General features: G+C 47.5%; 1 protein-coding gene across 2 annotated transcripts in view; it reads left to right on the top strand.

The window, feature by feature from the left end:
• The window catches only part of DHRS7 (dehydrogenase/reductase 7), a 40,875-nt gene that overhangs the window by 13,588 nt on the left and 1,424 nt on the right, over positions 1-25,863 (top strand). For both annotated transcript variants that reach the window (XM_019480004.2, XM_014598769.3), the window contains exons 2-5: positions 4,174-4,326; positions 11,639-11,745; positions 13,835-14,074; positions 24,679-24,801. In XM_019480004.2, coding sequence (XP_019335549.1) covers positions 4,174-4,326; positions 11,639-11,745; positions 13,835-14,074; positions 24,679-24,801 — 623 coding nt within the window. The remainder of the gene's footprint in view (positions 1-4,173; positions 4,327-11,638; positions 11,746-13,834; positions 14,075-24,678; positions 24,802-25,863) is intronic.

Raw genomic sequence — 25,863 nt, 5'->3', positions numbered from 1 at the left:
CGTGTCACCTAGACTGGCTTAGTCCTGCACTACTGCTCTGATCTTGGCTCTGAGAAGGAGAAGGTAAACTAAGGTGTCCAGATAATTCAAGTGGATGAGCAAACACCTCTCACTTCTCACCTTGCAAGAAGGGATTTTTCTTTTCTAACGCTCCAAACAAATTGAAGGCTGCTCCAAGAAATCCTTCTATCAGAACTCTGTCCAGGCTGACCTGGACAGGTTGGATCAATGGGCGGAGAGAAATAGGATGCAGTTTAATAAAGGATAAATGTCAGGTACTCCACCTGGGAAGGAGGAACCCCCAACACACCTATAGGTTGGGGAGTGTCCTTCTCAGCAGCTCGGAGGCAGAGAGGGATCTTGGAGTCATAATTAACTCCAAGATAAACATGAGCTGGCAGTGTAACAAGGCCATCAACAAGGATATTGCACCTTGTTGTGTATTAGCAGGTGCATGATTAATAGATCAAAAGAGGTGATGCTTCCCCTCTGTGGCACTGGTCAGGCCGCAGTTGGAGTACTGTGTCCAGTTTTGGGCGCCGCACTTCAAGAGGGACGCGAGGAATCTGGAGATGGTCCAGAGGAGGGCCGCTCACATGATTAGTGGCCTTTGTGATAGACCCTATGGGGGGAGGTTGAGAGAGCTGAATCTCTTCAGCCTTCACAAGAGACAGCTGAGGGAAGATCTTGTGGCTGCCTATAAATTTATTAAAGGAAGTCAACAGGGAATAGGGGAAGCACTGTTTACTAAGGCACCCCAGGGAGTGACTAGGAATAACGGGTGTAAACTAGTTGAGAGTGGATTTAGGTTGGATATTAGGAAGAAACTTTTCACAGTAAGGGTGGCCAGGATCTGGAACGGGCTTCCAAGAGAGGTGGTGCTATCACCTAGCTTGGAGGTCTTCAGGAGGAGGCTAGATAGTCACCTGGCTGGGGTCATCTGGCCTCGGTCCTCTTTCCTGCCAGGGAGGGGGTCGGACACGATGATCCATTGTGGTCCCTTCCAACTCTACAGTCTACGAATAATTGCTAGGCTGACTCTTGCTTGTTGATGTAGACCTGCATGGTACTCGGGAGAAGTAGATTAGGAAGTGGTACAAACCTAGGATAAATCAAATTTGCTCTTCCCTACTTCCACAGAAGATCTGTTTAACACACAGGCCAGGAGCACCATTATTAAAGCACCTCTGAGGAACCATTGCAGATAGTACAGGGTTTAGTATAAGGGGAACCAAGCAAGAGTTGTGACAACCTGTGTTTCAGCCCAGATGAATTGTTTTCCTGAACAAGCATTGCTCTTTTAAAAATGGTTTAATTTACTATAATAAGCATGGGAGAAGAGTAGAATGGTATAACTGTTTTAATAGCAGAGGTACTATATGGGAAGAGATGAGGTTAAAAGAGATCCTATTTGAAGTAATGATGGGATAAATAGATATATATCTCTCTCTATCTAGATATAATATCCTTCTTGTAGATTTTTAAACTACCCAAAAGAATTGGGGAAGCAGGGCCTAGGGACATCTCTTAAATTATTTAAAAATTCTACAAAGGATATCAAGGGTATCATTCTCACTTTATATGTATAGCTTTTAACATCATGTCTTTTTATGCAACTACTTTATTTTATAAGACTCTTGGCTTTTATTCCTGCTACATTCTGTGAAACGAAAGGGGAAAAGGTGAAGAGGCACACTAAGTACACTGTAAGCCAGTGGCTCCATTTCAGGGAAGTTTTGGAGGGGTGCCTGGAGTCTAAAAAGTTTGAGGATCACTGCTTTAGACTAACTGGTGCTAGGAGGCTGAGCTGTCATAGGTGATTGCCTACTTACTTAGCATTTGTTGCTTATGAAAAAATATGCCTCTGAACCAGTTAGTCTCTAAGGTGTCACCCTGCCTTGCCTTCTGCCTGGCTTCAGACTAATATGGCTAACTGCCTTTTTCAAGCACTTCGTCATAGCCAACTGTCCTGTATTATGCTGTTTAAGCTGTCTTGCTGCAGGGTTATACCACAATAGTTAATGGTTAACACCATTATGATTTGTAACTCGGTAGGTTTGTTTTTTTTCATCTTAAATGCTGCTTAAAAATTAACCATCAAAAGCTTTTCTGAGTAAGAACATTTGTACTAAAGCAAATGAGGTGTTGCATACCTGATCTGCAGCACTTTTTAGTCCGAATTCTTTATAGGAAAGCAAAACCCAGTAGATCGAAGTACTTGGCGTCAGTACAATACCTCAGTATTGACAAAATATCACCTGGCCTCGGCCGGCCTTCATTGAAGGAAGGCATGCCTCCTGAACAACCCCCACGAATGTATTTTAAGTAGCTTTGAGATGGGAGCTATGATTGGCAGGACAGAAATGGGATTAGTTTTCAGTAGCAAGAGGGTGGAAAACAGAAGTGCATCCATGTTGGGAGGACAAATGTAATGTCCTTTCCCCTTCAAATAGTGTTAATTAGATTTTTAAAAAGTGGTGTGCTGTAGAATGAACTGTGTGCCCATTATAGCTAATAAAGGGAGTTTTGAGTTGGGGCATATTGGGATTACATATTGTAAAGAACATTATGGTGCAGTCTTTAGATTTATAAGTAAGAGGGAGCAGTGGTGAAGGTGTTTTGCTACAGCTCCAGGAGCATTCACTGAAACTCTGCTTTGCCTTCCTGCCAAAAGCTGTCCCCAGTCAACCCAGCTGTAAGCAAGGACCTGGTCACTTGGGTTGGGACATTGCTGGGGCTGGATGTGGTACTAGTCAACCCTCCTTTGTGTGCTAGTGGCCACAGAAACTAGCATGCCTTAGCCATCCATGCTGGCTCTGTGGGGCCCCTGATCGCCCATCTACACATTGCTGTACAGGGACGTGGCTATAGCACTGTGCTCTAGTACTTCCTTCTAGATGTACCAAAGCAGGGTGCAGTACAGGTGATTTACTGTGCTATGTGTGGTTGGTTTTCACTGCTATGTTATCATAGTGCCACTCTATACTGGGGGAGCGCACTGCTACGGAGACATAGCTGATGATCATGATCATCATGAACAAACCTGACTGACGGTGCAACCCAGCTCATGGGTCTAGTTCTGCTGCATTGACCCTCCAAACAAGAATTGGTTTGCTGTTTTCAGACTATCCTTTTCTAGAATGGGATAGCACTTCTGTTTCAAACAAGCCCCTGTTAGTGAAACGGAGACAACTTGACTCGAGTCTTGACCTGTGTAATATCTGTGTGGCTAAAAACTATTGCAGTGTCCTGTTCAGCGCCTGCTCTTAGAGATGCCAGGGAGCATCTGTCAGGTCCTGAGTGGTGGAGTCCTGTATCCACTAACACCAAACAGTTGCTAACAGCACGTGACCAATGTGAATCGGTGTCTAATGTGCTGCTGGAAGGCACATGGATGCTGTGGGGACCAGCCTGGTATAAGAACTTCCCAGGGGCCAGGAGGCTGATGGCCAGCTCACTCCCAATGGGTTTTTCTATGACTTGTGAAAATCTCATTCATTCAGCAGCATCTCTGGATGCCAGAATACTTCTAAAAACTTGGCCTTGAAGACTGGATCCTGGTGCTCCTTTATGTGACCTAGTAAAACTCCTTTCATTGACTTCAATAGCTGAGGGGTAAGCAACTGAATGGTGCAGGGCTCCTGGCTGCATCAGATTTGGACCAAGGCAGGTAAACTCCCACCCTGCCTGCACTGAGTAGCCTCCTTTGGCCAAGTTTGTTGTCTTTATAGCTATGAAGAGAGAATCCAGGATTAGGAAGAAATTATTAGCCAGAAGTGTCCAGCTAGGCTCTTTTTTCAGTTCTGTGCTGTCACTTGTAGAACCTGCCTTTTGATGTTTCCAAGAGTGTTTTGCGGCTTGCTTTTAAGTTCACACTTGTCCTTGGAAGCCCTTCATGAATAGACCTGCCCAAAACCGGTTCCTAGAGGCAAGTTTATCAGGTACAAAAAATTGACGTTTAGCCCCAGTGGCCTTTGAACGTCCTGTTCAAGCTATAAAGAAAACAGGACAAATGTCACAGCTGCTTTGGACAAAACCCCCCTTTTTTCCCCCTCCACCATAACAGTTACAGAAAAAAATTAATGGATTTATCCTAAATCTCAAACGTTGTTCTTGCAAATGTCTAACCCCCAAGTTTATTCTGTTGTGGGTTTTTTTTCCTTTTCTTGACAGAGAAGGAACTGCCTGGCAAGGTTGTCTGGGTGACAGGAGCCTCAAGTGGAATCGGAGAGGAGTTGGCCTACCAGCTAGCAAAGATAGGAGCTCTGTTGGCTTTGTCCGCAAGAAGACAGGATGAACTGGAAAGGGTGAAGAAGAGGTGTCTGGGTATGTATTTTTTATACTCCTGATCTTTGCGACTTCTGCCGTGGTAGAGTTGCCATACCAAGGTCAATACTTGCATCAGGAATACATTCCATAATCGAATTGGAAGTGGTTTTTCTGTATTGATCTCAGCAGTATTCCTGCTCAGAGCAGGGAAGTTGGACTGTATGATCTTTCGAGGTCCTTTCCAGCCCTTAATTTAGAAAATTTCCATGTTACAATCTGGTAGCTGGTCTGTAACTTGTTATGTATTCAGAAGCTTCTTCTGAAGGAGGCAATGTTACCATAGCAGTAAATTTAGGCACACAGTAAGAATCAAATCTATAACTGTTGTACAACTAGCTTTTGGGTACTTCCAACACTACCAGGTATGATCAGGAGCTACTTGTGTAAGTATTGGTTCCAAAACGACTGAATATTTGACAAATCTTACCAGGCATCCTTCTAGCCAGGCCTCTACATCGGAGACATTGACCGGTATGAGGAAAAAAACAGACGGGATTGGGAGAGAGAAGTTGGAGAGGCCTTTTGAAGAAAATATAGCAATCAGGCCTGATTATTTCCCCCACTCCATTCTGGCTCCTACAAGTGGTACATATGAGGAGTCTGTTTTCCCATCCTGCTCTGTGCAGCTTCTACTTCATGGCCTTTCTAGGGCCAAAAATAATTGGTTAGATCTTGCTAGAGGAGCAGCAAAATGAAATGGATTAGATCCTTATGCGACTGCAATGTTACCTGTAGTGTTGTGCACAGCAGGTAAGCTTTGGCATTGCTGTCAAGAATGCCAACTTGTCATTTCTGGGGAGGAGAAAAATGTTCAGGATGAGCTGTCTTTAGGTTAATGGAGCCACATGACTTTTGGGAGTCTTAGCCAAATTACAGCAAAATCAGTCTCGAATGATTCTGAAGATTTCCTGTTTGTGATTAGGCAGTGAGTTTGCTCTTCTCAGCTAACAACTGGACATAATCATGCCTTGACGGCAGTTAATGTTTGACTGATCACTTTCATTAATCAGATGCCATTTAATAATCTGATCAAAATCAGTTAATTGATGCAGATCTGTGGAAGCAAATCTTAAACAGGCCTTTACATGTATTATGTGTAGTTTAGTTGCAAATGTTCTTCCTTGTTGTCTTTTTTTCTCTTGTCCCCCTTGTACCTACCAAGGTCATCTAACCCTTTTATTTTTTCCTGCCACTTCTCAGTACCAGTAGTTGGCACATTTCCTCCCCCCCCCCCTCCAAACTTATAAAAGGAACTCCTTTTTGGCTCTAACTTTATAGTCCTTCCTGTCTGTTTCCCCTCTGTGGTGGACTTTAAAAACAATACTTACATTGACATTTCACATGGAGTAACAGCCTGGGAATAACCAGGACTTGCTTAAATGAAATATGTAGGCATGGATACCATGTGATCTTGAGAGAGGCTCCCTGGATCAGCAATACCAGCTGTAGGTAGGGTCCACAAAGAGACCCGTTAGTCCAAAGCAGCTCTGGATCTGAGAAGCTGTCCTTCTAGTTCTGTGGTCAGTGCAGGTGGGACACTGAAACTGTCTTGGGCAAGAATGATCTAATTGGACATGTGAAAAACACTTGATTGAAGGATCCCAAGTGAAATGTAGAACTGTACCCTTGGTTGGCATAAATCAGTGGAGCTCCTCAGACTTCCCCACTGGTTGTCTGTAGCTGAAGACCAGGTCTGCATGGGTTCACTTGTAAAACTACCCTGAAATAAGATTAAATATTACTCCTGAATCAAGAGTGGATTGAAGCAAAGAGAACTTGCTCTTCCCTGGCATATGTGGTACTTGCAGGTCAGTTCCCAGGCGGGGAGTTGGGCAACCGCATGCAAAAATATTTGCATACTATGTAGCAGCTGAGGGTGGGTTGCCTGCTTGCCAAGTGAGGGTCTGCAGCAAAATAAGCTATTGGTTTGATAAAGCAGTTGACATAAGAGCCAAGAGCAACTGCAGGAGATGGGTTGGAATCCCAAATCGGAGCAGAGCCTAATACAAACCTAAGGCTCTTTGCCAATGTGTAAACAGACTTTGTCACCCTCGGGGAAGCTTCAGTGCTGTGTTCCCCAGCCTGGCACATGTAGTGCAGGAGTGGGTTTGTGGAGCGTGCTGGAGAGCTGCATTCCCAGCAACGTTGCGGAAGTGGTAGAGGCGTAGTGTTACTTGGAACAACTTTCTTTTGAAATGGATAGCTCGGGATTATATTTTGGCTCTGCACAGCGGAAGCGTTAGCCAAGAGAGAACTATAGCTCTAATGAGCTGTTAAAAATCAGTGGTAAGTCTGGCCAGTAGCCTGACATGAGACACAAGTCACAAGAATGGACACTTGGGAGATAAGTGGTGCAACTGCTGGTCTTGAATGGTCTGGCCAGAAATGCCCAGAAGTATTTAACTAAGGCTCTTCTTGGGGTATAGTTCTGCTTTGATTGATCTCCTGTGGACCCTGTGCATGGCATATCCTGCAGATATATTTGCAAAAGGGGCTCCTGTTTAGGGAATCTCCTTGGTGCTGGGTTTGCTCACCCACAGCAGATTTCTGCATGAAATGGCTGAGTTCCCCATCTGTGAACTTGCTGTCGCTGCTGGATTCTAGGCAAGCGCTGCAAATATCTCTTGCATAGGACTAGATGGGGCCTTCTGGGGCTTCATGTCTACGCCAAGCCCTCACTGGCAGCACCACTGTATACTCTTGTTCACAGATGTATCAAGCTGGACCTTAAAACTACATGCATTTCTTGATCCAGCCTGTTTGAGGTCCTCCTTTCTCTGATGCTTAATACTCCCCTTCTCTCTTTCAGCCTAACCTTACTCCTGACCAGTTTGTATCCTTGTCTGTCTCGTGCCAACTGGGTAGCTAGCACTTAAAACCAAAACAAAAACTCTACTGCAAAGAGAATTTTTAAAGCCACACAGGAGTTTAGGCAGTAGCTGACTTGCAATCTGTATTACAGATGGGTGCAAGGGATAAAATTTGGATCTGGAGCCTATATTACTGTCTTAAGTCTGTGGCTTCAGAGCATAGTAAGCTACATTGCATTTATTGCTTATTAAGATTGTTTCCAGAGAGTGCAGCCAGAGTAGCTGGTGGGCTGTAAGTTCACACCTAACCTTGGTTTACACTAACTTCTCGATGGAGACGCGCACCCATTGCTTTGGAACTGTTACACCTGGAATACGCCATTGCTTCCTTTAAAGAGGAAATGGCTTGGACTGCATTTACAGGGCAGGCTGCTGTAGGGAGCTGGGGAATTTGAAGTTTTAGAGGAAGTCAAAAATAAATACTTGAGGGAGGATGGGTACCAGAAGCTGGCTACATTTAAAGCTTGCTAGGGTGACTATGTACCTTGCTGCAGAAAGCAGTATAGAGACATGAAGGAGACCTACGGGGAAGTTAAATGTTCAGACTTGGAAAGAAGTTGTTGGACTAGCTGGGGAGTAGGGGGACGGAGGAAGGAAGAGATGCAAGCAGAGCTGGAGTCTTAGAGACCTCCTGAGCTCCTGAGTAGAAGAACCTTGAATTCCAAACCCACTTCTTTCTGAAAACTACACAAAATAGTACCTTCCTATTCAATATACTCCTCCAGGTCAGATATGCTTGTAGTAACAAAATGAAGTATTTGCTGTCTCTTCTTGCTCTTATTTCCTAATGCAGCCAAATGACTCGTGGTCTCCAACTTCTCGGCAATCAACAGCAGAAGTTGTCAAAGTTCTGGCTGGCTGCTCCTGCCCACACCTATTGCAGGCAGGGCAATAACATATGTGTTTTTAGGAATATAGTCTAGCCCACAAACTTTCTGATGTGGAATGGAAAAACCCAGAGTCAGGTGCTACCAGCAGTAATGTAATTTTACACTGCACAAAATGGGGGTTATTGCCCAGTAGGTTATTACTCCAAGTGCACAAACACTCTGGCAACCTTTGCCACAAATGCTACCCATGCAATTCAGGGGCCTGTACTAAGGGCATAACCGGTTCAATACTGTTTGTCCAGCACTGTGAAAACAAGGTTTAGTTCTGTCTGTATATAGGATAAATACAGATGTAATCATTAACAAATCATGCTGCAGCCCTGGACTTTTGAACTGAACGGTGCTGTTGAGGGAAGAAAAGATCCATGCATCTGTGTCATGTCCCAGAAACCTGGCTGAGACTACCCAAGATCCAAATAAGATGTTAGAGAAGCATGTGGTGGTGTCTAATTCAAAACACTTAATTCTTCCATCTTAATTTGTGTTTTTATCTTCTCAGTGTTTCCCAAGCAGCAAGGGCAACAGGCGATTATTTAGGACACAGGCTCAGTACCACACTTGGACAGGTCAGTTGTTCAAAACCACTAGAATAGCTAACCCTTGGCATGGACATATGCACTGATGGCAGCTGGTTCTGATAATTTACTGTTCAATTCGGCGGCCTTCATAAAAGAAGGAAAACAGATATCCAATGTAATACTTCATTTTATGAGAGGGCATTAAACCTTTTGTAAATCCCTTTCTCCAATGGTACTGTATTGGATTGCCATATTTGACAGCAAATGAAGGCCTGGCAATGGAAGATGGCCAAGTCCAGCTGATGGAACTGCATAGACTAGTAGGTCCATCCTGGGGTCTCTGAACTGGCATGGAAAAAACTTTGGCCAGCTCTACACTAAATCCTTCAGCTGCCAAGTTGCGCGGCTTAAGGAGTTTGTATGCTTGTCATACTTGCCATGAATGTGAAGACACTTTCACTGTAGAGGTCCCTTTTTGTTGGAACCACCTTCTTAATGGGCAAGAAGGAAATCTGCTTAAGATAAGAAAATGCAAACTCTCACCAGTACCAAGGTTAGCCAATTGAAATCCTCATGGGGTATGGGCAGATGAGCCAATTGCATCAATATTAAAGGGTGCTGACACGGACTTAGGAGCAGTTCTGTCTGCATGGCTGTAGAGATGCAAGTGTAGCAGAACTGCTCTGGTTTTAACTCTGCTTCATCTGTAGGATGTAGTCACGCATAACAATATCTTGATTAGAACTGGTTCACAATTGTCTGAAGTACAGGCAGTCCTTGCACTTGGGGCAGGTTACGTTCCTGGAAAAGGCGCTGTAAGTCAAAACTATGCAAGTCGAATCTGATTGTTTCGGGGGGGAGATGTTATAATAGGGGGTTACGTTCCTGACCAAGGGCCTGATGCCCAGCCTTTTATAGAAATGACCATAAACACCGTATTTAAATCAACTATTTAATCAACTAGAAATGATATACACTGTACAGTACAAAGCTTTCTGAAGTGTACTGTATATAAATCAATTAAACAAGGCAATACAGTAACTAATCACATAAAATTTTATTTAATTGGAAGCTGAAGAAACACCTTCATCTGGGTCATGGTGTTCAGAAGGGCTTCTTTGGGGAGACTTAGGGCCACTTGATGGCTTTTTGAGAAACTGATCCAGGGATGTTTGTTTTGCTGCCCTGTCTTTCTCGTTGTGAATTTCCCCATGGTGCCGTAAGTGCGAGGATCCAGCGCCATAAGTAATAACATGGGTGTAAATGGCGGAGCACCGCAAGTGCGAATCGCCATAAGTCAAAATGCTGTAAATCGGACTGCCTGTACTGTGGCTCTGACACCAGGGGTGGGAGAAAGCGCCCAGCCCAGCATGCCTTGCAGTGTTGGGGAGGGGCAGTAATTGCAGCTATGTTTTGGGGAGATCGTGCTTTGTGTGACGTGTGGTTGATTTTTCTGTTTTTTGTTTTCTGCTTTCCTTTCTCTGCTAAACAAGAGTTCAATAGCCTGCACATGGCCAATGTCTGCAGTGCGCTTCTCTGACTTGGGGGCGGGAGGGTAATGTTTGGACCCATGCATTTTGATTCGCAGGGGCTAGGGGGACATGAAGAGGGGCTTCAGTTGAGGGAGTGAGGACATAGCTGGCTGTTAAAGAGATGGCTCTTATTGAGCAAGCACTGCAAGGGAGCTTGGGTTTAAAAAGTGCCAATAAAAGGGTAGGAAAGGACCATGTACCAGAGTGGCCAGTTACAGCAGTATGGGGTGGGGGAGGAGCAAAGTAGTGTTGGGGGCCTGGAGGACCAACAAGACCCTTGTCACAACTGATGTGCACTCCTGATCAGCAGCTCCCCCTCTCCACTGAAAGCAATGTAAAGGTAGGTTTGCTGGTGCCTATGCAAGCCTTGCTGCATCTGTGTGTTTACAGTTCACTGTGCAAAAGGTCCTCCCTTTTGTTTGTGACGGGATGTCTTGGAGCACTGAATGGCCTCCTGATCCTCTCCCCTCCTTCTGAGAAGGACTTGTGACTAGTTCTGTGTTTTGCAAGTGTAGATATTAAAAATGCCCTTGAAATTGCATTAAACCCACTGTCCTCACTTTCTGCTTGCAGTTGGCCTTGCAAATTTAGTGAGGATTTTATTATGAATAATTTATGATCTCTCTCTCTCTCTCTGTTATAGTAGTGAGTCGCTATAAAACTCACAAGCACATCGTGGCTGTTACATACTTGGCTTTTCCACTGTTCCTCTTAATTTTCATGACTCTAAAACTTTTTATTTGTTTTTATAAATCCATTAAAGTATTGAGTTAGATCAAACTGGCTGCCTTCTGGCCGTGAGGGGATACTTAGCAAACACAAGGCATTCTTACTTGTTTAGCTCCCAAACACGGATCTGCTGACACGCACAGATCATGCTTTAATCCTTCCTTTGCCTTGGGGAACGCTTTCTGTAGTTGTACGGCAGCAAACATTCAGCTGCAGTGTCTAGGCTTGGCCTAAAGCCTTGGCAAAATGCTAGCAGTGCCCACCCCATGGCAACCCAGAGTGCAATCACAGTTTGGCCACAGCTGAACAATTAACCTGGAGGCTAAATGTGAAAGATCACATTTGCACTTTCTTCTTTTGAAGGGTTTGGCTATAATCTCCACCTCAAAATCCTGTTGCAGTGTCCAAGAAATATGCAACTTCCTAATGGAACAAAGCACAGTCACCCAGTGCCACAGCAGCCCAGCTCCTTTAAAAGGATCTCGTGGCTCCCCTGTTTAGAGTTGCTGGTTTAGAGAATGCAGTGCTGTAACCATGTCAGCCCAAAAGCTCTCAGAGCTGAGGTGCAGCTTTTTGACTCTGCCCTTGTACAAGCATTATGATAGGGCTCCATGACCTGATGCAGCTTTGTAGAAAATGAGTTCTCTGCTTGGTTTTTTTGGGGTTTTTAAAGCCCTGTGATCTATGCTCATGGTGAGGAAGTGGGCATCACAGAGCTAGTGAATCATTCACATTTGTGCTTAATCTTCAGTTGCCTCCTTTAATTTCAGAAATCAGCAGCTTGAGTGAAAACGATATCCTTGTTTTGCGCCTTGACCTGACTGAGCGAAGCTCTCATGAAGCTGCAACCAAGGCTGTTCTTCAACATTTTGGCAGAGTAAGTTACCTGTTTGCACTGAGGTTTTCCCTGGCAAATGCTCCCACCGCTCTGCCTTCAATTTTGGTAGCAAATCAATTCATTTGACACTATCCACATTAAATGGGCAGAGAAGCACATGAGGCCTTGATCCTGCAGTGTTCACAAGGTGGTTTTGATTTAAATCACTGGCCAGGAAGCCTCAATTTAATCACTGTTTTCTCCAAAAAGTGCATTCTTGTTGTTTGATATAACTTTTATTACAATATTCCTAAACACAGGGTCTTTCTCATGACCTTGAAAGCCTGCTGCCATGATAGGTTTTCCCTTCTACCATACCACTCCCTCACTAGATCCCAAATCAATGGAGAGGCTATACTCAGAAGCTTATCCCTCAAGACTTCTAGAATAGTCTGCTCAAAATGTTTTCTCTTTGGTCTCTACTGCCCCTCCCTCCTTGCATCTATTTCCACACTCCTCCTTGCCCGAATCTACTCCACCCCCAACAATCCTCTATTCATTTAACTTGAAACTGTTTTTTAGAGAGAGGTGAGGGCTTGACTCTGTATGCAAACTTTCAGAGAGACAATAGGGCCGATTGGGTAAGTAATCGGGTCTGTTATCTCTCATCTCCATATGCTGCTGTTAACAAGGATGTTATTTCTGGAGACACAAATCCACAGTTTGAGAACTGAAACTAAGCATCACAGAGATGCTTAATGGGATCTTCTAGACTGAGCACTCAGTCCCATTGGGTAGAGTGGTTTTCTTTAATCTTTACTAATCTGTAGAGCAGCCTCTGGGAACCCCAAAAGATTGAGCCCCTAATATAGTCCATAGCCTTTTGTGACCTATTTTTATAAAACTTTTCTGAGAACGTTGCATGAAAATATTGTCTCAAATAGTATATAATTGGTTTTAATTTAAGATAGGTTAGAGCTCAAAGATATCATCATGGAATAGGGATTATAACTTCTATCTTTATATAGCTTTATTTTTTTTTTTAAAGTATCTTGGCAAAAACTAAAAAAAATTCAATTAACTTTAAAAAAATCTTTTTTTTAATCCAGCCTCTGGGTTCACCACTGGCTTCAGTGATATGATACATGGGTGCAAGAATAAGCTAGTAACTTCTGGCTAACGGTCTGAGTCCAAGGATTCAATTGGCTGTGACTATAGAGAGGCTCACACTCAGTTGATTGTACAATATAGCCAGTGACAACCATTCAGTTGGTTATCGTGTAACTTTTTTTTAACTCGAGGCCCACTGAAAATACAACCCACTGTTACTGTGTCTTCATTCAAAAGTCAAATGGACAAATGCAAGTTCAAAGTTTTGTGTCCAGTCTCCAGCATTATCTTGTTCTAATTCCAACTGTGGTGGAAATGTAGATGAGATGAAGTTGACTGAACAAACTTGTTCTTGGTGTGTAGCTGTTCTACTCCAAACGGGCAGTTCTGGGTATGAAACTAAAGGGGCGACAGCAATCAAATCCAGTCAGTTAAGAATTGAGTGCAGAGTTTCAGGCCACAACTCCAGCCCCCGCTTGCCAGTCTTGCACACTTGCTACCTGTTTCTGTCTACTACAGTAATGCCCCATGTAGGCAGAAGGGTTTGCTTACAAAGATCATCATGCAGTGCCGGGTGTTGGATGTTACTTGTTACAGCAGTGCTTAGAAATGGTGGGGCCAACATGTAGTTTTCCAGCTGACCAGTGTTTCTCTAACAAGCTGCAGGGGTTTAGGTTGTAGCCAGGTTGGTCTAAGGACATAGGCAGACAAGGTTCCTTGGGTGAATTTGATATCTTTTATTAGACCAACCCAAATAGTTGGAGAATAGTTATTAAGCATGTGTACATTTCTCACTCTGATTGTTACTGGTTAACATAAAGTTGCATTCAAAATTAGCTGAACCAGAGTTTAGACTTCAAACCGTTTCAGGATTAGGATTAAATGCTTGAGTGTCCTCTTTAGCATAAATACTGTCTCAGTGCTACAAAGCTAGAAGATACTAAGGGCAGGGGATGAACTGGGTCAAGTCTGCACTGCATCTGCAGATACAAGTTTCCAAAGGAAACAGGCTTGACTTGTTGCTGCATCTTTCCCAAAGATCGATATTTTGGTGAACAATGGCGGTCGCTCCCAGCGCTCCCTGTTTGTGGATACGAGTGTGGACGTCTACAATGCCATTATGGAGCTGAACTACCTGGGCACCATCTCCTTAACAAAGCACGTCTTGAATCACATGATTGAAAGGAAGAAAGGGAAGATCGTGACTGTGAGCAGCGTCATGGGTATCATGGGAGCCCCCCTTGCCACTGGGTACTGTGCCAGCAAGCATGCCCTGCAGGTAAGATTTTAACTCCAGGAGCTTTGGTGCTGTTTAGGCATAGAGTAAAGTTGTAGCTTAATGTCTGGCTCAGCATCTGCAGCAAAAGATTTGTATTAGTCACAGACTAGTGAGAGAGACCCTCATGAGAGAGGTTTGAGCAAGAGTTTATACTCGCTGTGGGCTTTTTTTCTGGTCTTCAAATCTTGGGTTGGGTATTTAAGAAATAACTTCTCTCATTGTCTGTACAAGCAAACACCCATCGCTGTCCTATTCATTTCTTCTGTGGATATTGAACAACTGACTCTGGGAATTCCTGGGAATTCGTGCACGGCTAACAAATGGACTGTTCCCTTTTATTAAAGAAAGTGTGAGGTGGCATTAAGATTCGATGGTCACAACCTAGACTTCCAAAATGACACCTCCTGTCTCCTTTAAAGCTTGCTTGCTTTAGAGGATTTATTTCTCTGCTTTCCAATGCATTTTTCAAATTCTTTCTCCACAACCATGGAGGGAGACAGTAAAATGAAAGCTGAGTCTGTCCTAATAGCTGATTTCCAGGAGCTGAGGCTTCAAGGAGAGCAAAAAGGGTCACACCTGCTCTGTGACTATCGTATCAAGGGGCATGATGAAATCCCCAAAATACAAACAAGGTACAGAAGAGCCAGTTACACCCTCCTGTCCTTGCCAGGCTTTATATACCAGTGTAAAACTAAAACTGTTGCACTGAAACCCTGGGCTGCACAGAACTTGCAGGGTTTTGAAAGCAATGTGAATGCATGGTGTCTACTTCTAGCAGAGGTTTTTCCTGTTTGCTATTCCGATTCCAAAATGTAAAAGTGGACACGCACACTTCACAAATCCTGCCCCAAATGTTCTTAAGAGCCATGTCAGAAAAGCCCATATTCCATAATGAACCAAACTCTTGGATCCTGGTTGTACAGGTGCAAGGGGCAGAAGAACCACACTCTGCCCTGGACCTTAGGTTTGGTCACAGTGAGTGCATGTTTGCCTCCCTTGCTCACTACATGCACACAGGGTGAGGGGGCTGGCGATCTGCAGACAGCTGGGCTTGCAGCAAGGTGGGTTAGGTGACTGTACATTTTCCTGCTTGGGGCAGCTAACTGGGCTTGTCCACCAATGGCACAAGGCTGCTGGTTCCAAGATGCAGCGCAGCTCTTCGGTATCCCTCATGCATTTCAGAGCCTTCCTCTGAGCTTTAGAGGGTTTCCGAAGGATGAATTCTCCCTGCAGCACCTAGTGAAGCATGGGGAACCTTCACCAGAACCCCATAAACCAGCCCTAGGATGTCCCACTGCAGTTGCCATTGGCATCTTCCTACTCTTAACTTGTGACCTAGAAAACCATGAAACTTCATCAGCAGATATATACTTCCTTTAGTATGAGGAAAGACAGTTTGCGTAGATGCTAGAGTGCTTTTTCCTTTTTCTCACGCTTATTAGCTCAGATCTCAGCCAGAGGCAAAATACTCTTGCAAAATCCCCAAATGTACAAATCCCTAGTAATAATCCCAAGTAATATCAAACAAGGAATTATCTCTAATGAGAATGAGGCATACAGTCTGGTCTGATGTACTTCAGTAAAAGAGAGACTAGGGAAGGTGTAGTAGCTCCTTGAGGAATTCAAGTTTGTCTTGCGGCAGGAGCATCTGAAAGAACGCTAGAAGCCACGAGTGTCGAGCACTCGCATCGGTAGGGCCAGAGGGTAGTAGTGGCACAAAATACTTCTCACAATGAACCTCCTAGACATCGGCATCCTGCCCCTGTGTCTCAACATGCCTTGCAACAAACTGGGGGTGGGGTTTTTTGCTCTCTTTTTCACCAGCACGGCTGTTGTTTCCTGATCCCTGGCTGGCTGGCTGCAGCTGGATTTTTTTGCAACTACTTGTGAATAGATGCAATCTGGATTTCAACATTTGTTCTGTGAATTCCTTTTAACACATGGCGGTGATTCTGGGAGCTTAAACTGCAGTTCTGGTCAGTGAGGCTAGAAAATGGTGCTTTGCCCAACACCTGACTCAAATGCACAAGTGACTTTGCTTCACTGCCTGACGCAGAACTGCTTGTTCCCTTAACACGTGCAAGCGGCCGGTTCTGTGAAAACAGCACAGCTTTGGAAGACTGTGCCAGACTAGTGACAACACAGCAGAGCCTGGCCAGTGATTAGATTACCCAGAGCTCTTGGCAGATCTACATACTGGGCAGTGCTGTTGAAACAAACCCCACCCATGTGCTCCCACTTCTTCTGTTGCCTTAGGCACTGAAGCCCCTATCTGCTGAGCACACTTAAGGCTGAGGGAGCAGGCATACACTCCCTGCATAGTAAATTGACTTATGTAGTAAAGGGGGAGTCCCCATCCCACAGACTTACTATACAAAATAGTAAAGCTACCCTACAAAAACTTGTGTAGTAACTTTACCATGTGGAATGGTTTGTACTTGGGCTGCCTTGCGTGTTCACTCCCTACCCCATTTCAGTGGCCGTTGCTGGGTGCAAACTAGTTCTTTCACCCCTTAGTGGCATAGTGCTGTAACAGCACCTGCTAGAAGCTGACTTGGGAGAGGCAGCTGTGTGCATGCTCCTTGCCACAGAAGAGCACACCCAGCACTTACCCCAGAGGTTACCCCTATTGGGAAAGCTGTTTCGTACCAGCAATGTCACTTCTGCTCCATGAGGGCCTGTGAGTAATGCTGTAAGGCCAGAAAGTGACCATAGTTTTTTTGCCCTTTGGCAAGCATGGAGGGGTGTATTTTCTCAGTAGTGTTCCCTAGCACAGCTGACATGATGGTGATCTATCATGGTGATCAAAGCAGACTATAGCAGGGGTAGGCAACCTGCAGCATGCATGCCAGAGCGTGGTGCGTGCAGGCATTTTGCTTGGGACTTGCGCCTTGGGGAAGGAGCCGGGGCTGCATGGCCACAACAAGGATCGGACCCCTGGCAGCTCCCCTGTCACCTGCCCCGGCGTACCAACACCTTACAGGTTTAGGATGTGGGTGTTTTTGGCACTCTGCCCAAAAACGTTGTTGCCCCCCTCTGCTCAGTAGCTCTTGATGCATGGATCTTGCAGGTCTCTATTAGACAAGCTGCCTTTTGGCTTCAGCTCTGATCGATTGAAGTGTGCATGAGAATAAGTGCGGGTTTCCTCCACCTGCCAGGCTGCAAGTAATCTTTGTGACATGCTTTTTTTGTTTAAACCCACTTCATCCATTGTGCAATACCATAAACACTCACAGTGTGCTCTTAATCCCTAGGCATAATTTTGCTAAACTGCTGTGAAGGTTGAGAGTGAACCAGTATCTTTAAAAAAATAAAAAGCTTTGCAAGCAGTTCTTAGTTCTGTTAAAATAAAGAAACCCAGGATCCTTGGAAATGAACAATTAAGCTACTAACATGGCCTTAACATTGCTTTAAACCATGTGGGGCCAAACTTTTTGCAAGGTGTGACGCAAGTTGCCCTCCTTGGTGCTACTCTGATTCTCTTTCCCCACCTGATCTGCTGCTCTTTCTGCTCCCTGCTCTATTTGCTGCTATACTCTGTACTCCTTCCATGATCCACTGCACGCCACACATGACATGCATGCCACAGGTTGGCAACCCCTGCCAGAGTGCTGTCAGACTCCAGGGTTTTCTTCTTTTTTGAGTAGCAGATTCTGGAACCAAACAACCTATTGCAAGGTTTCAGGATGGGGGGGGGGAGGTCCCTCTTTTTTATAAAAGGGGGGTGTTTAGAGAGAAAGCTTTAACAAGTTCAGCCTAGAGTTAGAAAGAAACCTGAACTGAAACCTCTTCACATCCTGTGAGGCTGGGGGTAGAGGTTGGTTCTGGGGGGAGGGAGTTTGTTTTTGAAATCTCACACTTTCCTAGTCTACACTTGGATGAGTGCAAAACCCTTCAATGCCCTTTAATATTTTTAAAATAATCCCGAATCTAAAAGCGCACGCACGTCCCCCAACACACACCGTGTCTGAACAGCCAGCAGCTGGAGCTCGGGGCAGATGCTTGCAATCCCTTGTCTGAACTCTGCCACAGGTGGCACGGATGTGGTGCGAGCGGGGGGCACAACTCCACTCTGCGCTGCCCCTGCTGCTGCGAGTGGGCACTGGGCCTGGCTGGGCTGCCACCCCATGCCCTGCCATTAGTGCAGAAATCACACCACCACCACCCCACTGCTGCCAGGCCCTGGCTCTGGCCAGACAGCAGCCTCGCACCCTGCTGTCAGCGCAGAAATCTGGGGGAGCATATGCCACCCTATCCCACCCCTCCAACACATCACGAATACACTTGGCAGAGCAGATCCTTGAACCTGGGCTTCCTGTGCCCTAGGCAGGCATGCCAACAGGTGCCTTTTTGCAGGGGTCTCTGACATTTTATTTCTCTGACACCTCAAAAATTGGGGTGAGGTGGGCACGCTGGTAGGGAGGGAACTACTGCAGCAAGACCTGGATAGGCTGCAGGGGTGGGCTAACAAAAACAGGATGCGTTTCAATACTGACAAGTGCAGGGTGCCGCACTTCAGCAGCGGGAACCGGCAGCACACTTATAAGATAGGAAACTCCCTTCTTGAGAGCACGGAGGCAGAAAGGGATCTTGGAGTCAATGATGACTCCAAGATGAACATGGGCCAACAGTGCGAGGTCATGGTCGGCAGGGCTAACCTGACCCTATCGTGCATCCACAGGTGCATCTCAAGCAGGGCCAAGGAGGTGATCCTCCCCCTCTATGCGACACTAGTCAGGCCGCAGCTGGAGTAATGTGTCCAGTTCTGGGCACCCCACTTCAAGAGGGATGTGGACAGCATTGAGAGGGTCCAGAGGAGAGCCACCCTCATGATCCGGGGACAGCAGGGCAGACCCTACAATGAGGCTACGGGACCTGAACCTGTTCAGCCTTCACAAGAGAAGGCTGAGGGGGGACCTGGTGACCATCTATAAACTCACTAGGGGGGACCAGAAGGGTTTGGGGGAGACCTTGTTTCCCCTAGCGCCCCCGAGGATAACAAGGAATAACGGCCACAAGTTGTTGGAGAGTAGGTTTAGATTAGACATCCATAAGAACTACTTCACAGTCAGGGTGGCTAGGATCTGGAACCGACTTCCCAGGGAAGTGGTGCTGGCTCCTACCCTGGGGGTCTTTAAGAAGCGGCTTGATGCCTACCTGGCTGGGGTCATTTGAGCCCAGTTTTCTTCCTGCCCAGGCAGGGGGTCGGACCTGAAGATGTACAAGGTCCCTTCCCACCCTACTTCTGTGATTTTTTTTTAGCAGAAATGTTGTCCTGGATCTGGGGAGCAGGTCCTGTGAAAAGTTTCATGCTGCATTCCCAGGGAAAGTTTCACTTGTGACAAATCAGCATTTTTCCAACAGAGCTTACTAGAAAATCCTCTCTGTCCAGTTGTGGATACTCTCTGTTTGTCCCGCCCTTGCCCTTGGTTAATTTTATAAATGTGGAAACCTTCGGTTTGGAGGAGGTCGTATACTAGTGTAGATTGTAAAGCTCTGTATATAGAAGGCTTGCCAGGGTGGTGACAAAGCCTCAGTTCTTACTTTCGCTCTTGAACAGCTGTGGCTTCTGAGTCTACGAAGTATGTGCAATAGTCCTTTATTTACTGCTACTTGTTCAGTTGGCAGCATGCAGCATTTCAGTGAAGAACTGGGAATAATGGACTTGAGTGTGTGATTCTCTAATTCATATAATTATGAATTACCAGCTACCAATTCATATAATTAATAGCACATGGAGTCTCATGGGATGGGGAGGAGAGGAGCACGACCTTCAGCATGCTGGTGAACGGGGATTCTGTGCACCTGGTATGTGGACCTGCCATGAAGACTGAGCAATGAAGTGTTCACACACTCTTTATATGATCAGCAACTTTTAAAGCCTCTGACTTCAGTAGACAAAAGCAAGTTACCTGAGCTTCCTCTGAGCTGCAAACTTTGAATCTTTCATTTCCGGAGCAGACGCGCGGTGTTTCTAGAAGTAAACGTGCTCCCCTCAGAACTTGACAAATGCTGGCGTCCTTGCCGGGTTCACCACTGCTGGCTGCCAGGGCTGTGCGGGCATGCTGGCACCCAGGCCAGCCGCCTCTGCCCTGGGAGTTGGGGAGCCCTACAAGCCCCTGCCTGGAGCCTGGGAGGCCATTCCAGTATTTCTGGCTCTCCTGAGCTGTCCTGAAGTCCAAGAGCTGAGGTTTTGCAGGTCTTCTGTGCTCCCAGGACCTATGGGTCCTGGATGTCCTGGGGTCCCCGGCCATACCGCAGGAAAGCCAGCAGCATTCGTCAGAGCTGAGGCAGTCTCGTGAAGCCTGTGGTATTCAATCTGTTGGTATCTTCAGGCATTGCAGTATTCATCTTAGCTCTGTTCATGTGCCCAACAGATGGTTTAGGTTGCTGGTGGCCTAACAAAAGCGGGGGGCAGGAAGAGGGACCCAGGCATGGGAGCTGAGGGGGTGGGTGATGCACAGATTCCCAGGCAGAAGGGGTGGTGGACCTTTCGGGGAATCCCCAAAATGGATGGGGGTGGCTCACAGAGTGGGCGGGAATCCTGGGAGCCTTGATCTGTGCTATGAGCTTGGTCTATGGCGTCTGCGAAAGCTGCAGCCCTCTAGTGAAAAAGCTCTGTAGCTTTAAAGAAAGCAACACTGCCCAAACCAGTTTCCAGACACTCCTTTACAGCCCTGACCCTGGGGTCTAGCCAGCCTCGGCTGTCGTGTGGACTAGATGCTAAGGGCTGGGCTCACAAAGGAGGCTGGGGCTCGCTGTTCAGCTCATCGTCCTGCTTTTGAGGGACCTAGTAGCACCCACAGCCCTGAGTTAAATCCCCAGGACCCCTGTGCAATGCGTGGGGCAGGGTAGGTGCCTAGGAAGAGGGCACACAGAAGCCAGCACCAAGCAGACAGCTGCATCAGTTAGTCAACGGGAATTGCCAAGAACAAGGGTATGTCTTAAATTCTGGAGGAGGACCTTCCTTGGGTGCCGATTCATAACCACAATTTGAGCCCTTGGCTCATCCAGGTCATAGGAGATGCAACCTGGTCCCTCCTCTGCCTGTGGGGATGAGCACTCGCATGTGCCCAGGACCACCTTCACCACCATGCTACAAGTTACTTCAGGAGAGGGTGCTCTCACCGGCTCGCCCCAGAACCCGTCACTTCAAGGACTGCTCGGTCACTGGGCTGGAGAGACCTGGGTTTATCCATTGGAGCAGGGGCCACAACCCAGGTCTCCTTTCTCCCAGGTGAATGACCTACTGCAAGGCTGGGTGGTCCTCTTTACCCCTGTGTGTGTGTACACCCCTCTACTGCCCATTTCATTATGTCCCACCAAGGCTGTAACAGGCGGGACTGAGCCCCCTTCCACCAAAAGACACCCAAAGACCTGGTGGGTAAGGCCTGCACTATGGAGGTGGCAACATGGGCTTAGGGCCTATCGGACAGAGGAAAGGAATTGAACCTGGGCCTTGCATGCGTTTCCCACCGCCTTCCCTGCTCTGCACGAGGAAGGGATGATCTGAAAATGCCTGACAGCGAGAGCACCGTGTAGGAGAGCCAGGCAGGGGGAGAACCATGTCTGTGGGGCTCGGGCGTGCGAGAGCAGCGCATAGCGCACGCCTAGAACAGATGCTTCGGCATGTAGGGAACTTGAATGCTGGAAACCTCCCAAATTAGGTAGCAGGCTGTGAGGGTCTGCATGTTGGATGGAGGCGTCCCTTTGTGCCGACAGCACCTCCAAACTGTGAGAAGTAGGGCTGTGTGAAGCTTCAGGTGGTGATTTAATTCGGAGGAGATTCAGTCCAATTCGGTGGCTGAATCCGAATCGAATCGGGGGACCAATTAAAAGGGCTGAATCGATTCGAAGCTCTCTGAATCTTTGGACGATTCGGGCAGTCCCCAGTCGCTGCAGCAGGGAGCTGCAGCCGGACTAGGAGCTGGTAAGTGGGTCCGGGGGGTGGGGGCTGCAGGTGGAGGGAGGGGACCATGGGGGGACCCGTGCCAGGCCCCATCCTCTGGCTGCCCCACTCACCCCAGCTCCTGAGCTTTAAAAAAAAAAAAAACAAGAAAAACCCTACTTGCCGGGTGCTGCCAGGTGGGGTGCAATCCCTGCTGCCCCATGCTGCATGGGGGACTCTACCATGAGCCCCCTGACCCCCACTCCTTTGCTCCCCCAGTCCCCTGTGGCTGGCCTGTCTGCCCTAGCTCCAGCCCTTTAAGGGGAAAAAAACCCTGGGACTCACCGCTCCTGCAGCGGGCTCAGGGCTTCAGGGGGCTTGTGGAAGAGCCCCCCACGGGGCAGTGGGGATTGATCCCCGCCGGGCAGGAACGATGAGTCTGGGGGTTTTCTCAGGTTTTTTTTCCTTAAAGGGTTGGAGCTGGGGCAGGCGAGGCAGCCGTGGGGGCGGGGGGCTCGTGCAGCATGGGGGCAGTGGGGGTCAGCAGGTATCGCCCCCTCTTCCAGCAGCACCCAGTGAGTCGGGACTTTTTTTCCCCAAATACTGGGAGCTGGGGCAGGCAGGCAGCCATTGCGGGGCTGGGAGAGTGGGGGGGGATGGGCCTGGCTGATTTGCAGATTCGGTAGCAGCTGAACCTCCGAATCAGATTTGGCCAGATCAGTTCAGGACAGTGATTCAAATCAGCGAATCAAATCACCGTCCCCCGAATTGGCCGGATCCGAAGCAAATGCTAGCCGCTTCGCGCAGGCCTACTGAGAAGCGCCTTCGTGGAACGTCCCAGGGTGGCTGTTGTAGGAGCAGGGCTGCTGGAGGGCCAAGCCAGGCCCTCTCCCTGGTGGGCGCTGCCACCAATAATAAAAGTCTTGCAGGGCAGATCCACCCTTGGCTACGCCTGAGCAAACTCGCTGCATTCGGCACTTCCCAATGGTTCTTGTCTGCGTGGTTCGAGATGCATCTGCCAGAGCCGAGCCTCGTGGTTGTAACGTAGAAGTCCTGATGTGAGCTGGCACAGACACCAGCTCTCGCTGCCAGGCTTCTGGCTTGCAAGCACACCAGCATGGCTTTGAATATTTACCTGGCAGGTGCGAGTCAGAACTTGCCTTTTCTCCATCACCACATGTGGGGAGAGCAGCATTTCAAACAGGAGAGCCTAAGCAAGGTACAGAAGAAAAGATACTTGTTTAAATCTAATCAACATCCAAACGTCCAACCCCGTGCAGAGCGGACCTCTCATGATACGTGTGGTTAAGCAGCCGTGTTGCAGTGAAGTAACCGGTCCAACTATTTGTCCTTTGGATAAATTATGGGGTTGAGGCCCAGTCTCTCTAGAAGCAGTAACCAAAGAGTGAGCCTGCAGGATGGTGGGGGTGGCAGGGGCTGCTTGCTCTGTGCTGCACCAGAGTTGCATGGGGGCTAGCAGTCCCTGGCACCCCCAAATGCTCTGGTCACCAGGGTCTAGTTCAGCCTCCCTGAGCCTTCCAGCCCTAGTCTAGACAGGGCTGAGGACTGCAGGACACAACTCTTTCAAGATGTGCCTGCCCCAGAGGTGCACAGTGTCCTAGCCTAAACAATAGCTTCTGCTTAAATGACTTCTTAAAAGAGATCATAACCAAGAGCTGACGAATTGATAAAACAGAGGCCAATCAATGAAAAGAGGAAGTGTTCGTTAAACTCCTGTGTGTTTAAATTGCACTGGAGCCACGTGGGACTTGTCAGCTGTGGTTTGGTCACCTCTGGATACAACCACCCGTTCACGGATTCCCAACCAGCAGCCTCCAGGCCGCGCAGCGCTCTGGACTGCAGCTCCCCCCACGCGCTCACCAGGCAGGCCCTGCGCCAGAAGCCAGGAGTCTAGTGCGAGCGCTTGGGGACAAGCAGCACGTGTCGTCTTTGCAGTTCGAGCTTCTCTTGACTCTTGCTTTGGTGCTGTGTTTCGGTTCCAGCCCAGTTCAGCTCCACACGGAGCCAGGGCAGGACTGCCCACGTGACTGCACGTCTAGCATCTTGTGCAAATCCGTCCTGGGAGACTTGCGCTCTCCCTGTCATACAAGCTGGCTACCCCTTACTTCAAAGCCTTGTACCTGCTCTTGCTACTCTGTCGTGCCAAGAGGGAGCTGAGGAAGGGGGTAGGTGTTTTAATGACATGGCCTGCTTCTTCCCATGCTGCTATTGCAGTCCTTTTTCCGTTTTCTCTTGACGCGATTCACTAAGCTGTGAGCACCAGTGACTGCTGTGGACTCCAGATGGAGTTACAGACACTCGATGCCGCTCAAATTAGCCCCCCCGGGGCGCTCAGTCCATGGGAGATGGGCAGACAAAGGGCCCTGGGTGCAGGGAAGGGCATTGTGCAGCTGACAGTGGAAGGGAAGAAGCATCAATGATTTCAGCTAATCTCATCCTATCTAAACATATTTGGACCCAGAAAAGCCTTTTGGTCGGTTGCTAAACGTGAAAGATGAAGGAAAGTGGTGGTAATTGCACTTAATGTAATAGCTGGAGTTTGCACAGCGCACGGCTAGAGCTCCAAGCTTCATTAGTGACGCCTCTTGGGTTTAATCAGTTCACTCTAGGAAGCTGCATAAGTGTTATCTTCACTCTGTAGCTGGGGAAGACAAGGCACAGGGAAATAACAAGGTTTTCACTTCCTTTCTTCTAGGGTTTCTTTAACTCTCTTCGGCCGGAGCTTTGGGAGTACCCGGGAATTGTCATCACCAACATCTGCCCAGGCCCTGTCCAGTCAAAGATCATACATAACGTCTTTACTGAAGAGCTCACAAAGGTAAGGCGCAGCCGTGGCTCCCCTGAGACCGGGCTACAGGAAATGCTGAGCCTCAGACCCAGGGAATCCTGAATGGATGCTTCTGGTTCAGAACCTGCCAGTCCCTCTGTGCCAGCAAACTTGTAACTTCCGGCTGCAAAAATCTGTCTAATTAGCACAGCCAGCTAGAGGGTGACCTGAGACTGGCCGCCTAACTTTTAGGAGCCTGTGCCCTTCCTGAGCTCAGTACTTGAGAGCTCTGCGCCTTGCCTCCCCCTGCATCTGGAAAGGTGTTGAAGTGCCTCAGCTGCATTGGCTGGTGTGCACCGCTCTGCAGAGGGGCTGCTTGGGATCTGGCACCATGAACCTTTTGGACAGGGTGGGATATATGTACTGTCAAGCCTCTCCACACCGTTCGCTTTGTATGGGAGAAGGACCCGTTCTTCTGCCCAGCTGCCCTTTGCAGCTGTGGGGGAAGGGCATGGAGTTCTCCCTCAGTTTTGCAACGCCAAATACGTAGGCAGCTGTTTGTTCCACTCACAGATGTTCCCTGTGCAGTTGACTGTGATGCAATTGTTGGCATCGCTGCTAGAGTCAACAGAGCCAAGACGGGCATCTTATTTCCTGTTGGAGGCCAACGGAGGGGGAGAGAGAGCCTCCTTTCATTTCAAAAGTGCTCATAGTAAAAACTCCTAGCAAAAACTAGCAGTGGGGGTTGAACATGTTGTCAGTGTGTCCACGGACTGCCTGGTAGCTAGAACACCTAGGCTGAGTCCATGCTGGGCAGATTCTCACCCCTTTGTATTTTCATAAGAAATAAAACAGCCTTGTTTTTAAAGCTCTTGGCATAATTGAAACCCCGTAAAGAGCAACTGTACTGACTGGTATTTTCACTTCACTTGAAAACCTGGCTCCTTGATGGCAAAAGATCTCACTGCTGGGGGCGGGATCTGCCCAGGAGAAGTGGCCTGCCCCGTGATGCTTTTCACTCCAGGCATTCGAAGAGCAGTCTCAGGAGCCTCCACTTAAGCAAAACCTGGTGTTGGGTATCCTGCCCAGTACACAAAAAAAAAACCAAAGGAT

The sequence above is a fragment of the Alligator mississippiensis genome, chromosome 2 (assembly GCF_030867095.1).
Source record: "Alligator mississippiensis isolate rAllMis1 chromosome 2, rAllMis1, whole genome shotgun sequence".
Taxonomy (NCBI): domain Eukaryota; kingdom Metazoa; phylum Chordata; order Crocodylia; family Alligatoridae; genus Alligator; species Alligator mississippiensis.
This window is presented reverse-complemented; position numbering and strand designations above follow the sequence as displayed.